A 12,821-nucleotide genomic window follows, 5' to 3' on the forward strand; every position below is an offset into this window, starting at 1 on the left:
CTTTTGGCAAGATAGCCATTTTTACTATATTGATCCTTCCAATCCATGAACATGGGAGATTTTTCTATCTTCTGAGATCTTCTTTGTTTTCTTTCTTCAGAGACTTGATGTTCTTATCATACAGATCTTTCACTTCCTTAGTTAGAGTCACATTAAGATATTTTATATTATTTGTGACTATTGAGAAGGGTGTTGTTTCCCTAATTTCTTTCTCAGCCTGTTTATCCTTGTTGTGTACAGAAAGGCCATTGAATTATTTGAGTTAACTTTATATCCAGCTATTTCACTGAAGCTGTTTATCAGTTTTAGGAGTTCTCTGTTGGAATTTTTAGGGTCACTTATATATACTATCATATCATCTGCAAAAAGTGATATTTTGATTTCTTCCTTTCCAATTTGTATCCCCTTGATCTCCTTTTGTTTTCGAATTGCTCTGGCTAAGACTTCAAGTAGTATGTTGAATAAGTAGGGAGAAATTGGGCAGCCTTGTCTAGTCCCTGATTTTAGTGGGATTGCTTCCAGCTTCTCACCATTTACTTTGATGTTGGCTACTGGTTTGCTGTAGATTGCTTTTATCATGGTTAGGAATGGGCCTTGAATTCCTGATCTTTCCAAGACTTTTATCTTGAATGGGTGTTGGATTTTGTCAAATGCTTTCTCTGCATTTAAAGATATGATCATGTGGTTTTTGTCCTTGAGTTTGTTTATATACTGGATTACGTTGTGAATTTCCATATATTAAACCATCCCTGCATCCATGGAATGAAACCTACTTGGTCAGGAGGGATGATTGTTTTGATGTGTTCTTGGATTCAGTTAGCGAGAATTTTATTGAGTATTTTTTTTCAGCAATATTCATAAGGGAAATTGGTCTGAAGTTCTCTATCTTTGTTGTGTCTAGGTTTAGGTATCAGAGTAATTGTGGCTTCAAAGAATGAATTGGGTAGAGTATCTTCTGCTTCTGTTTTCTGGAATAGTTTGTGAATAACTGGAATTAAATCTTCTCTGAAGGTCTGATAGAACTCTGCACTAAACCCTTTTGTAGAAGGATCTGATGGTGTTTTGGATTTCTATTTTCTGTTAGTAAGATTCTTGCATTTTCCTTTCACCATCTGGTAATCTCTGGAGTTAGTTGTTATAGTTGTCTATGGTTAGAGCTTGTTCCTCTCGTGATTCTGTTATTCTCTACCAGCAGACCTGGGAGACTAGTTCTCTCCGGAGTTTCAGTGGCCAGAGCACTCTCTGCAGGCAAGCTCTCCTTTTACAGGAAAGGTGCACAAATATCTGGCATTTGGACCTCCCTCCTGGCAGAAGATGAAGGCCCATAACTGGGCCTGTCCCTGAAGCTGTTAGCTTCTGTAGTCAACACTCTCACCTTGGCAGACTAGTCTCTGAGGGATCTGGGAACCAAGATGGCTTTCCCTGGTGCGCTGGCAAAGCCCTCCCGTGCAGGTGGTGAGGGGGGTTGGGACACCTCTCCTCTGGAAGGGAAGGTGCCAGGATGTCTGGAGCACGAAACGGGGTCTGCCTCAGAAGCTGTCCTCTAGGGACCTTGGAGGTATCCACCGACTCCTTGCCCAGGTGACCTGGTGCTGGCGCCAACCAAAGGGATTTCTTGTATTTCTTATTATGCAGCTTTTACTTACTGTTATGTTGAGTGGCCCCATTCTATTTTTAGTCTAATTTCATTACATCTTTCTAGCAAAGCAACTAAAGCCACCTCTTAAAGCTTTCTTCCTAAAATTATTTTAATCAAATCAGGAATTCTATAGAATCATTAATTCATCATGAAAATTCATTTTTTTGTTAATCTGTAGGAAATCTAATTGATAGGGTTGGCTAATGCCCAGGGATTACTATATTAATTTAATAATGACAGGCAAGGCATATCATCTGCAAGAAACATTCCTGAAAAAAAAAAAAGCATTACTGGGATGAATTCTGTTTTGAACCTTGCCTCATAGAGCTCAACCTTGGCAGGACATACAAAAGAGGTGGGACACCTCCAGGAAGGCCATCTGCTATGCTAGTCTTTGTTTATCCCAGGTGGCTCTTAACATCCACCAGCTGATTTCCTGACCAGGGACCAGGCAATAATGAACTCTAATGAACTCTCTTCTTTTTTTTTTTTTGTAGAGAATAAATACATGTCATTTAATTTCTCTCTCTCTCTCTCTCTCTCTCTCTCTCTCTCTCTCTCTCTCTGTGTGTGTGTGTGTGTGTGTGTGTGTGTGATTTTCTGTGTCATACTTCTGTGAAATTCATCCTCTGTATACGTGAAAGTTACTATGTAGTTGGAGTGAGTTAGTTGTAAAGATGGATAAAGGAAAGGGGAAAAATTTAAATGTGATCTTTACAAAAGTGCATAATCTAGCTAAAATTATAATTTTCATGGGCTGTTTGGAAAGATGCGCCAGGAGTGAAGAGCATTTCTTGTTCTTGCAGCACAAGTTGGCTCAATATAAAACTTATATGATGGATTGAAACATCTACAGTTCCAGGAGACCCAACAACTTCTGAGTTCTGTGGGTATTAGAGTCACACATGTTTGGCACATGCAGGTAAAGCACCCATATACATAAGAAAACAAATCGTTAACAACTTAATTATATTTTTCAGTATTATTCAGGGTAGTATCCAAATGCAAAACATTTGATATATCATCTACAATATTTTTCCTAGATGTTGCTGCCAGCTGTGAAATACATTGCAATTTTGATAGACTATATATTTGTGAGCATAATTTTAATGCTTAATCAAAACCTACATGTATGGTGTCAGTACATGAAATATATTCATATTAATGGATATAATTAAAACAACATGCATTTTTTTCTCTATTGCTGAAATATTGTTATATTTCTGAATGTGAACACTATGACAACATATTTCCAAGTTACTCTTTTTTGAATCAAGAAAAGTTTATTCTGAATATTTAATTTAAAAAAATTCCTTACCTATGAGGTGTGCTACAGAATTCCAGATGATAATTTATATAGCACCCATCATAACAATGGAAAGGCAAGAATTCTGCAGACAAGCACATCACGGGGAGAAAACAGGCATTGATCTTCATGTGTCCCAAAGGCAGAGACACGTTTACAAGGACATGCTGGTTGGCTAACCATGCATAACCATTGGGGCCCAAACTTCCTGGTGTCTCAGACATTTGAAAGCATCTTAGGTACAGTTGCTCAAGGAATCAGAGGAGGCACCCAGTTTAGAGCATCAGTTCACTCAGTCTTGTTTTCAGCCACATCAAAATATCAGCTGACTATAATTGAACATATTTGGTGTCTTAGTCAGGATTTCTATTCCTGCACAAACATCATGACCAAGAAGCAAGTTGGGGAGGAAAGGGTTTATTTGGCTTACACTTCCATACTGCTGTTCATCACCAAGGAAGTCAGGACTGGAACTCAAGCAGGTCAGGAAGCAGAAGCTGATGCAGAGGCCATGGAGGGATGTTCTTTACTGGCTTGCCTCCCCTGGCTTGCTCAGCCTGCTCTCTTATAAAACCAAGACTACCAGCCCAGAGATGGTCCCACCCACAAGGGGCCTTTCCCCCTTGATCACTAATTGAGAAAGTGCCTTACAGTTGGATCTCATGGAGGCATTTCCTCAACTGAAGCTCCTTTCTCTGTGATAACTCCAGCTGTGTCAAGTTGACACAAAACTAGCCAGTACAATTGACCCCTTGTCAACTTGACACACAAACACATCACTAGTAAGCCTCAACCCTTAATTTCTTATTCATCCCCAAGATCTAAACAACTTTAAAAGTCCCACAGTCTTTACATATTAAAAGTCAATCCCTTTAAAATGTCCAGTATCTTCTAAAATCCAAAGTCTTTTTTTACAATTAAAAATATCTTAACTGTGGGCTCCACTAAAATAGTTTCTTCCTTCAAGAGGGAAAATATCAGAGCACAGTCACAATCAAAAGCAAAAGTCAATCTCTAACCATCCAATGTCTGGGATCCAACTCACAATCTTCTGGGCTCCTCCAAGGGCTTGGGTCACTTCTCCAGCCATGCACTTTGTAGCACACACGTCATCCTCTAGGCTCCAGATGCCTGGACTCCACTGCTGCGGCTGCTCTTGGTGGTCATCTCATGGTACTGGCATCTCCAAAACACTGCATGACCCCTTCAGTCCTGGGCCGTCAATTGCAACTGAGGCTGCATCTTCACCAATGCCTTCCATGGCCTCTCACAGTGCCAAGCCTCAGCTGCTCTGCGTGACCCCTTCATGCCTTCAAAACCAGTACCACCTGGGTGACCCTTACACATTACCAAGTCCCACTGCAGCAGGAGTACAACCTTGGCTATCTCTGGAACACAGCGTCTTTGTGCTTTCAGAAAACACTTCCCAGAAGATGTCACCTCAATGATGCTGGTCTCTTCTTAATCACCGCTAATTTCTTAGCTTCAGCTAACCAGCATCAATAGTCCCAGTAATGCAAAGTTTTTGCTTTGGTAGTTCTGGTATCTTGTTAATCACAGCTGATTCTTCAGCCCCAGCTAACCAGAACTACAGAATCCTCACAATCAAAACAGCAATGGCCCTGAAAAGAGTCTTTAATTTTCCCTCTGAAATTTCACAAACCAGACCTCCATCTTCGGCACTGTTCTCAACATTATCTTCCAAGCTCCTTCACAACATCTGACAGAGCTCTTAACAACGGATGGATCTTCAAGCCCAAATTCCAAAGTCCTTCCACAGACCTCCCCAAAACATGGTCAGGTTGTCACAGGAATACCCCACTCTGCTGGTACCAATTTGTCTTAGTCAGGGTTTCTATTCCTGCACAAACATCATGACCAAGAAGCAAGTTGGGGAGGAAAGGGTTTATTCAGCTTACACTTCCATACAGCTGTTCATCACCAAGGAAGTCAGGACTGGAACTCAAGCAGGTCAGGAAGCAGAAGCTGATGCAGAGGCCATGGAGGGATGTTCTTTACTGGCTTGCCTCCCCTGGCTTGCTCAGCCTGCTCTCTTATAAAACCAAGACTACCAGCCCAGAGATGGTCCCACCCACAAGGGGCCTTTCCCCCTTGATCACTAATTGAGAAAGTACCTTACAGTTGGATCTCATGGAGGCATTTCCTCAACTGAAGCTCCTTTCTCTGTGATAACTCCAGCTGTGTCAAGTTGACACAAAACTAGCCAGTACATTTGGTAAAAAGAGCACAGCACCCCAGAGGGAGCATGCCTCTGGAAGTTTGCAGGTGAAGCATGCCCAACTAAGTGGCTGGCCACACACAGCACATTGCAGGCTGCTCAGGGGTCATGAGCAGGTCCAAGACCCACCCTCCGAAGCCTCCCATGTTGCAGGCCTAGCCCAGGATTAGCTGCCAGCACATGTCTGAAATGTACTTTTTGCTATAGACTTTAAATGTGATGGGAGAAGGTAACATGTCAGGGCAAGGCAGGAGAAAGGGGCCAACCAGGACTAGAGAATCAGGAGAGGTACAAAGATGAGCTGAGATGAGGAAATGATGTAAAGGAAGCTTGAGGCCCTGGCTTAAGTGGTCAGGACTTACAGATAAGACTTCCCTCACAGTATCAATGCTCTGGGACCTCAATTTCCTTTGGCCCCCTTTCCTCTTTTTCCAAACACTGAACCCAAAAGAGCCTCCTCACTGAGTGGACATCCAGGAACACTGTCTCCATTCTGGGATCCCGGCTGCCATAGGGTTAGGGATAGGCACAATGACACATGTACCACCAACCTCAAGAGAAGTGCAACCCCTGAAGTGCCTATATACCAGTCAGCTTGGCAAAACTAAAACACCTGAGATGGATGAAAGCCATCACCCATGTTCTCTGTGAAAGTGATCATCAGACATTAACAAATTCCGTTGCAGGACATGACCCGAAGCATCAGCAGACATATTAAATATAAAGTCAATATGAATATTTCCCTCCTTTGGAAAAAGAAAAAAAAAACAGAAACGGAAGCAAAAACCAATTCAAACAAACTCATATGCTCTATAGTGTGAACTCTGTGCTGGTGCAGGTAGGCTCTTTGTGGCCTCCCTATTGCTGCAGCTCCACATAATTGGCCTGGAAAAGCCTGTATCTGCCCTTGCACACCCCAAATCACCAGATATCGCCAATCATTTCTATGTTGGTGATGATGTCATCAGGGTCAAAGGAGAGCTCAATGCCTCTGGCTTGCTCTTCCAGATTGCTTCACACCTTTTCCTACTCCTGACTTTCTTTGGCCATCTTCTGAACTCTCTCAGTTTCTGCCTTCTGCCTGTCCTCCTGTCCTCTTCCCTTTGCCAGGTTTTCAAAATTAGCACAAATATCACTGGTTTTGCAGGTTACAGCCTCAATGGGGACAATCAGATACACAGACAGCGACAGCACCTGGACCATTTCTGCAAAGGTGAATGAGTTCTTGTCCATCTGATCCTTCTGTACCCTGTACTTCCCTCCAAATCCTTTGGCATAGTCGTTTGGGGATTCATGCAGCTGCTGCTTCTCCTGATGGTCCCAGCCAAGGGCACACTTGTCCTGTCTGTCTGTCTGGACAACAAACTTTCTTCCAAAAAAAAATTACATATCTTTTTGAGATTTGTGCTTCTCTGTTTTGCCTTGATACTCAAAGCCCACAGCGCTTTTATCCACCTTGTCCTTGTCAATCCCATATTCGCCACCAAAATCTTTGGAGTAGCCTTTATGTGACTCATGCTTCTCCATCCTTGCTCTGGGAGTCAAAGACCATAGCACTCTTGTCTGCACAGTCAGCTTGAACACCTTAAAACCACTAGAGTAGTCTTTCTGGTAAGCATTCTTCTCTGTCTTCCCCTGATATTCAAAGCCTACAGTAGACTGATCCACCCTGTCCATCTGGACACCAGACTTGCCTCTGAAGCCCCAGAATGGGTCCACTTGTAGGCAATGCTTGGAAAGCTTTGACTGGTACTCAATGCCTACAGCATATCTGTCTATCCTATCCTGCTCCACAGTGGACTTCCCACTATATCCGTGAAAAAGTCTTAGGTCCCATTTCCAGCTCCTTCTCCTTGAGTGTCTGGTGTTCTTGGAAGACATTCTCTTGAAGCTTGTGAATGTTGATGTGTTCCTGGTGCCTGATCCCTGAACTGTTTTGGCACACCATCTCTGTTCCTTCTCACTTACATAATTCACAAAATCAGGGTCAGTCTCCCAGTCATCTGCTCTCCTATCATCCTGTGTGATGGAAACAGCATGGCCTGCAGAGGCTTTCCACATCTTTCTCTTTTGCTGGGAAAAGCAACTCAGAGTCTGTCTATATCCAAGGAATCCAAGGTGGAATGTGAGGGCATCTGCAATGATCAATGATTACTGCATCAACAGAGTCCACCAGGCTGCCACCACCCCAAGTCACTCTTTTGATTGACTTTCATGCCAATCAATTTCTTTATAGATCTACCTACAAAGATTTTCTGACATCTCTCCCATGTCCATCATCATTTTTAAACCTAGTTGTCACGTAATTCTCACCCTGACTAATCTCTATCTCTTTCACAATGGTTGCCTGTAACTGTAAAACTCTTCCCATTCAACTCTTCATGCAAACTCACACTAAGTTCATCATATCTTTACTCCAAGTGGGGATATACTCTGCACACCACTATGGCTATAACTCCCATTGTGTTGTTTCTACATTCATGTTCACATGTTTCTTTCACCACACAATTTGTGCCCCTCTCCACTAAAATGTAAATGTAATTCTACATTGAACATGGCAGAAATCTAAATGAGCTACAACACATATATTGGTGTCATTATTTGTTGTTCAAAGGGAAGCACATTCCTGAAAAACAAACCTGTACTTTCTCTCTGGTCCAATACAAAGAGAACCACTGGTCTGTAATGAGTCACTAACTTGACTGGTCCTGAGGCTGTGCCCAGTCTTTGGTGATTTGCCTGTACCCAGAGCACAGCCCATTTCCTGGAGGGATTTCTTCATATTCAGGTGACACCCTGTCTAGAATCAGGCTCACACAGGTCACACACAGACATGACAGCTCCCACTCAGCTTCTGGAGCTACTGCTGCTCTGGAGTATAGGTAATGAAGACATTACTGAAAATTTTTTCATAAGAATGTGGTCAGTGCAGCCTGGTCTCCACAACACTTCTCTTCTAGCAGGATTAATTGTAATGGGATATATTTTTAATTTTAAAATCTTAGGTACCAGATGTGACATTAGGATGACCCAGACACCAGCCTCCCTGTCTGGATCTCTGGGAGAAAGGGTCACCATCACATGCCAGGCAAGCCAGGAAGTTGGCAAAAGTTTATTATGGTATCAGCAGAAAACGCTCTTTTGCCTCAGCTACATAGGAACAGCTAACTATTCTTGATTGATTACATGGAAACAGAGTTTCCCAAACTGTAGTACTTTGGGTTGTATCATTATTCAGATAACAAAACAGAAGAAACTATAGACATGAGAATCAGGGAACCTCAACACACTTTAGAATTTATATTATAGCAAATAACCAGCTCATTAATGGGATTGTCTGCAGCTCTTTGCCTAGATATACGGACTCAACAGTCAATGAAATTATGGGTTAGACAGTCATGTATTCCTCAGACCTGGCCTTGTAGATGAGGGTGGGGATGCTGATACGGCCATCTAACTGAAACAATACTAATACTGATTATATATTGATTATATATTTGATTGATGTGAAGTTTCTGGTGGATTTTCAAATCTATTGGTAGGAAAAATTCTATAAGAAACAGTTATTTTCATTCATATATATACAGGCAGCAGGGAATTGGGATTTCTAAAAGAGTTTTGAAGGCAAAAATGGCAGAAAGATGTTTTGTAATGGAAGTACAATCTAAAAAACAAAATTACAATCTGAGATACAAACGGATTATTTATAAAAATTAGTGCAGCCTTTACAAGCAGCATGTGCATGACATGTTTCTTTATGGAAATGCAAATTAGGATCTTGTTTTCTGGAAAAGTTTCAGCAGCAATGAGTCTTCAAAAAAAGGCAATGGAAAGTGGTTTAGGATCTCTGAAAAATTAATGTCTTTTGTACTTTTCAGTATATGACACATATTGCTGATGATGCTATCTATTGTCAACTTCCTACCATCACCAGCACATCTGGACTAACACTTCTCAGATATATACCCATGTTAATTAACATGAAATTAAGAAGATATACTCAATATCCATAAAATTTTGATAAAGACACATGGACTGGTAGAAGTAAGGATTAAAAAACCAGGAGTCATCGGTTGTATGGAGCAAAGAACATCTACTCTGGATGTCTTGATATGTTTGAGATTAACAAATTTGGATCTTCTGCTTTCAAATGTATTTTTTTAAATTTTTTCATTAGATATTTTCTTCATTTACATTTCAAATGCTATCCCCAAAGTCTCCTAAACCCTCCCCCTGCCCTGCTCCCCAACCCACCCACTCCTGCTCCCTGCCCCTGGCATTCCCCTGTACTGGGGCATATGATCTTCGCAGGACCAAGGGCCTCTCCTTTCCCTGGATGGCCAACTAGGTCATCCTTTGCTACATATGGAACTAGAAACAAAGTTCATGGGGGGTTACTGGCTAGTTCATGTTGTTGATTCTCTTATAGGGTTGCAGACCCCTTTAGTTCCTTGGGTACTTTCTCTAGCTCCATCATTAGGGGCCCTGTGTTCCATCCAATAGATGACTGTAAGCATCCACTTATGTATTTGCCAGGCACTGGCATAGCCTCAGAAGAAATAGAAAATCTGTATCTAGAGAAGTTTCATAGATGTCTATCACTGTCAACATTACATCATGTGACTAACAAATGGAGACAAAAGAAACTCAGAGAAGGGACAACAAATGTGATCTCTTCTCCTGACACTGTATTTAAAACAAAAGGGCTCGAGATCATTTACATAAGATGCAATCCCAAAAATTAAAGAAGTAAATCATCAGTTGGAAATGACATTATTAATGCTCTATCCCAATATTTGGAGAATGCAGTTTTGTACTGGTGCCTCAACTAATGAGCAACTCTTTCTTAATTTATTTTTTATCACTCCAAATTGGTGGACAAACAGTTCTCTCTAAATGACAATATAATGCATTATAACATTTTCATTCTTATCTGAGACAAATATTTTTGTAGCTTTAAACATTGGTTTTTTTTGAGATACAACATGCTCTTTATCTGTTAACTTATCATTTTAGTTACCAATAGTTTAGATAAAATGGTGTCATGGGTTGTACTTGTGAAATAGTGTTATGTAGAGCCCTGTTACTGTGTTCAATTTATTTTTTAAGTAAATATATATTAAATGCACAAAAATTGTAAATCCATCAAGCTAACATAGCACCACAATCATATGTGAAATGTGACACAGAGGCATTAATTTTTTATATATCTCAGTGACAAAAATATCAAATAATGAAACCCCATTGTCCACTGTGCTGTGTATACTTGTGGCTCCAGGTTAGTTTATTATTTTTGTACCATAAGCAATATAGAAAATTTCAGAATAAGTACTATAATGTTTTTAGTATAAAAAGAACAAAAATAATTATTATTTTTGACTAAAAGTAATTTTTAATACTTTATAGATTTTTAATATATTTCACAATATTACATATTATAAAAGTATTATAAAAAAGACAATTAGAAACTTTCATGAATTAAGTTAGAGTTAGACAAATTAAAAGAAGTTATTTTAATGTCATACAAAAGGTTTTTGAACATTCTCATCATAAAATGATAATCTCAACATTTAGGAATTTCAAAGAATGTTTGGAGAAAATATTATTTTACAGGTAATATTAGAAAGAAAAATGATTAGGAATATCAGTGCTATTTTTTTCATAATTCAAATCTCCATGGTGCTTATTAGGTCTGTGAGATTCTTGGGTTTCTCATATTGCAGTACCATGATCAAACCGATATAGATCTAAAATTTGCTTCTTGTCCCAGACCTGACACATCATGCCTTGCCTATAGCACATATTTTAATCGTGATTTATAAAAGAAAAATCACAAGCAAAGACTTCAGTGATGCGTTAAATTCAATGGACCACAATTCGCTTATTGTAGTGCACAGAAAACACTGTTGAACTGTGAGTTGTGTCTGTTCCAACTTCCTACCAAGCAAGCAATTGAAATGCCACAAAGGAGTTATGCATAACATCCATGAAAGATTCTGTATTAAGAGAAAAATAGATTTTAGTAGACCTCTCAAAAAATATTCAAAAACGAAAGTAGAAGAAATGTTGGCAGTACACTGAATCTCATTACCCATAGGACATTCGTTAACACCACCTTTCCTTTTATATTCTGTCTGTGTATATGTGCACATGCCTGATATGGTAGAATGGTGATCAGAGGAAAAACTTGGGTAATTGATCTTGTGAGTTCTGGGTATCAAACTCAGGAGACAAGGTTTAGAGGCAAGGGCCTTAGCCACTTGAGACAACTTAATTACTGCATCATAAGAAATTCTAAAGACTCTGATTAATGTGGCAAGCACATTGATGTACAATAGGGTAGTATTAGTAATAGATAGTGTGACTTGTTGCACAGAATTTTCATACCTATATTTTTGAAAAAAAAATTTCTCCCATGCTTACCTTTCCTTTAAGAAGGGCATTAATTTTACTTCTTTTGTTACTTTTGTCTCCTTGTCATTACAGGATATAGTTACTAACTTCTCACTAAAATGATTATTTCAAGATACAGCAGTCATTTTCAACCACCTACCCTATTCTATAGGCAATAGAAATTCTATCTGTTTCTTTAAAAACACATGAGACAATTGATGGTACTCCACACATAAGAATGGGTTTTACTTACACTTAGTACTTTTCATACAGCTGCACTGACCAATGGATTTGCATAATGCTCCCTAGGGTCCACTTCTCTCTGCAAGTACAAGACAAAAGCTAGCCCTCTTCCTTCCTCGAATAATCAGAACTCTTCACACCAAGTTCTCAGAATGAGGTGCTCTCTTCAGTTCCTGGGGGTGCTTATGTTCTGGATCTCTGGTTAGTACAGAATTAGATAAAGAAGAAGAAAATGGCAGGTGGGGATTTCTGGATCCTTCTGATGCAGATGTAGATTCAGGTGCTGTTCATTCCTGAGAATACTAGTTTTGCTTGACAGGCATGTATCACTGAGGTGTCCTGGATGAACCTAGACTTTTGTGGCTATCCTTACAACTACCAAAGCTGATGGCCCAGATGATTCCTAGAGAGTTTATATGCTCTCTTTACATAGGTATTTTATGTTGAGCATTTTTGAAATGTTAATGAAAGTCATGAACACAATAAGTAGGAAATAAATAGAGGAAGGAAAAATCATATGAAAATACCATTGTGTTTGTGCATACCTTTCATTTCTCTCCTTTCAGGAGTCAGTGGGGATATTGTGATAACCCAGGATGAACTCTCCAATCCTGTCACTTCTGGAGAATCAGTTTCCATCTCCTGCAGGTCTAGTAAGAGTCTCCTATATAAGGATGGGAAGACATACTTGAATTGGTTTCTGCAGAGACCAGGACAATCTCCTCAGCTCCTGATCTATTTGATGTCCACCCGTGCATCAGGAGTCTCAGACCGGTTTAGTGGCAGTGGGTCAGGAACAGATTTCACCCTGGAAATCAGTAGAGTGAAGGCTGAGGATGTGGGTGTGTATTACTGTCAACAACTTGTAGAGTATCCTCCACAGTGATAGAGCCCTGAACAAAAACCACCGAGATGGGGATGCCCAGCTGTCAAATGTGTGACTTGTCTTGAGAGCATCAGAACAAATGTTTACATTTAGATAAAAGGAGGAGGAGGAGAAG

At 40.1% G+C, this 12,821-nt stretch overlaps 1 pseudogene, 1 gene segment (V, D, J or C) and 1 further gene; 2 read left to right on the top strand and 1 right to left on the bottom strand.

The window, feature by feature from the left end:
* Nucleotides 1–12,821, top strand: part of Igk (immunoglobulin kappa chain complex) — a 3,171,119-nt gene that overhangs the window by 652,373 nt on the left and 2,505,925 nt on the right.
* On the bottom strand, nt 2,917–7,363 carry Gm4873 (predicted gene 4873; annotated as a pseudogene).
* Nucleotides 11,973–12,697, top strand: Igkv2-112 (immunoglobulin kappa variable 2-112). The segment is given in 2 exon segments: nt 11,973–12,021; nt 12,387–12,697. Coding segments are annotated over 2 exon segments (360 nt in total).

The sequence above is a fragment of the Mus musculus genome, chromosome 6 (assembly GCF_000001635.26).
Source record: "Mus musculus strain C57BL/6J chromosome 6, GRCm38.p6 C57BL/6J".
In the NCBI taxonomy this organism is placed as follows: Eukaryota; Metazoa; Chordata; class Mammalia; order Rodentia; family Muridae; genus Mus; species Mus musculus.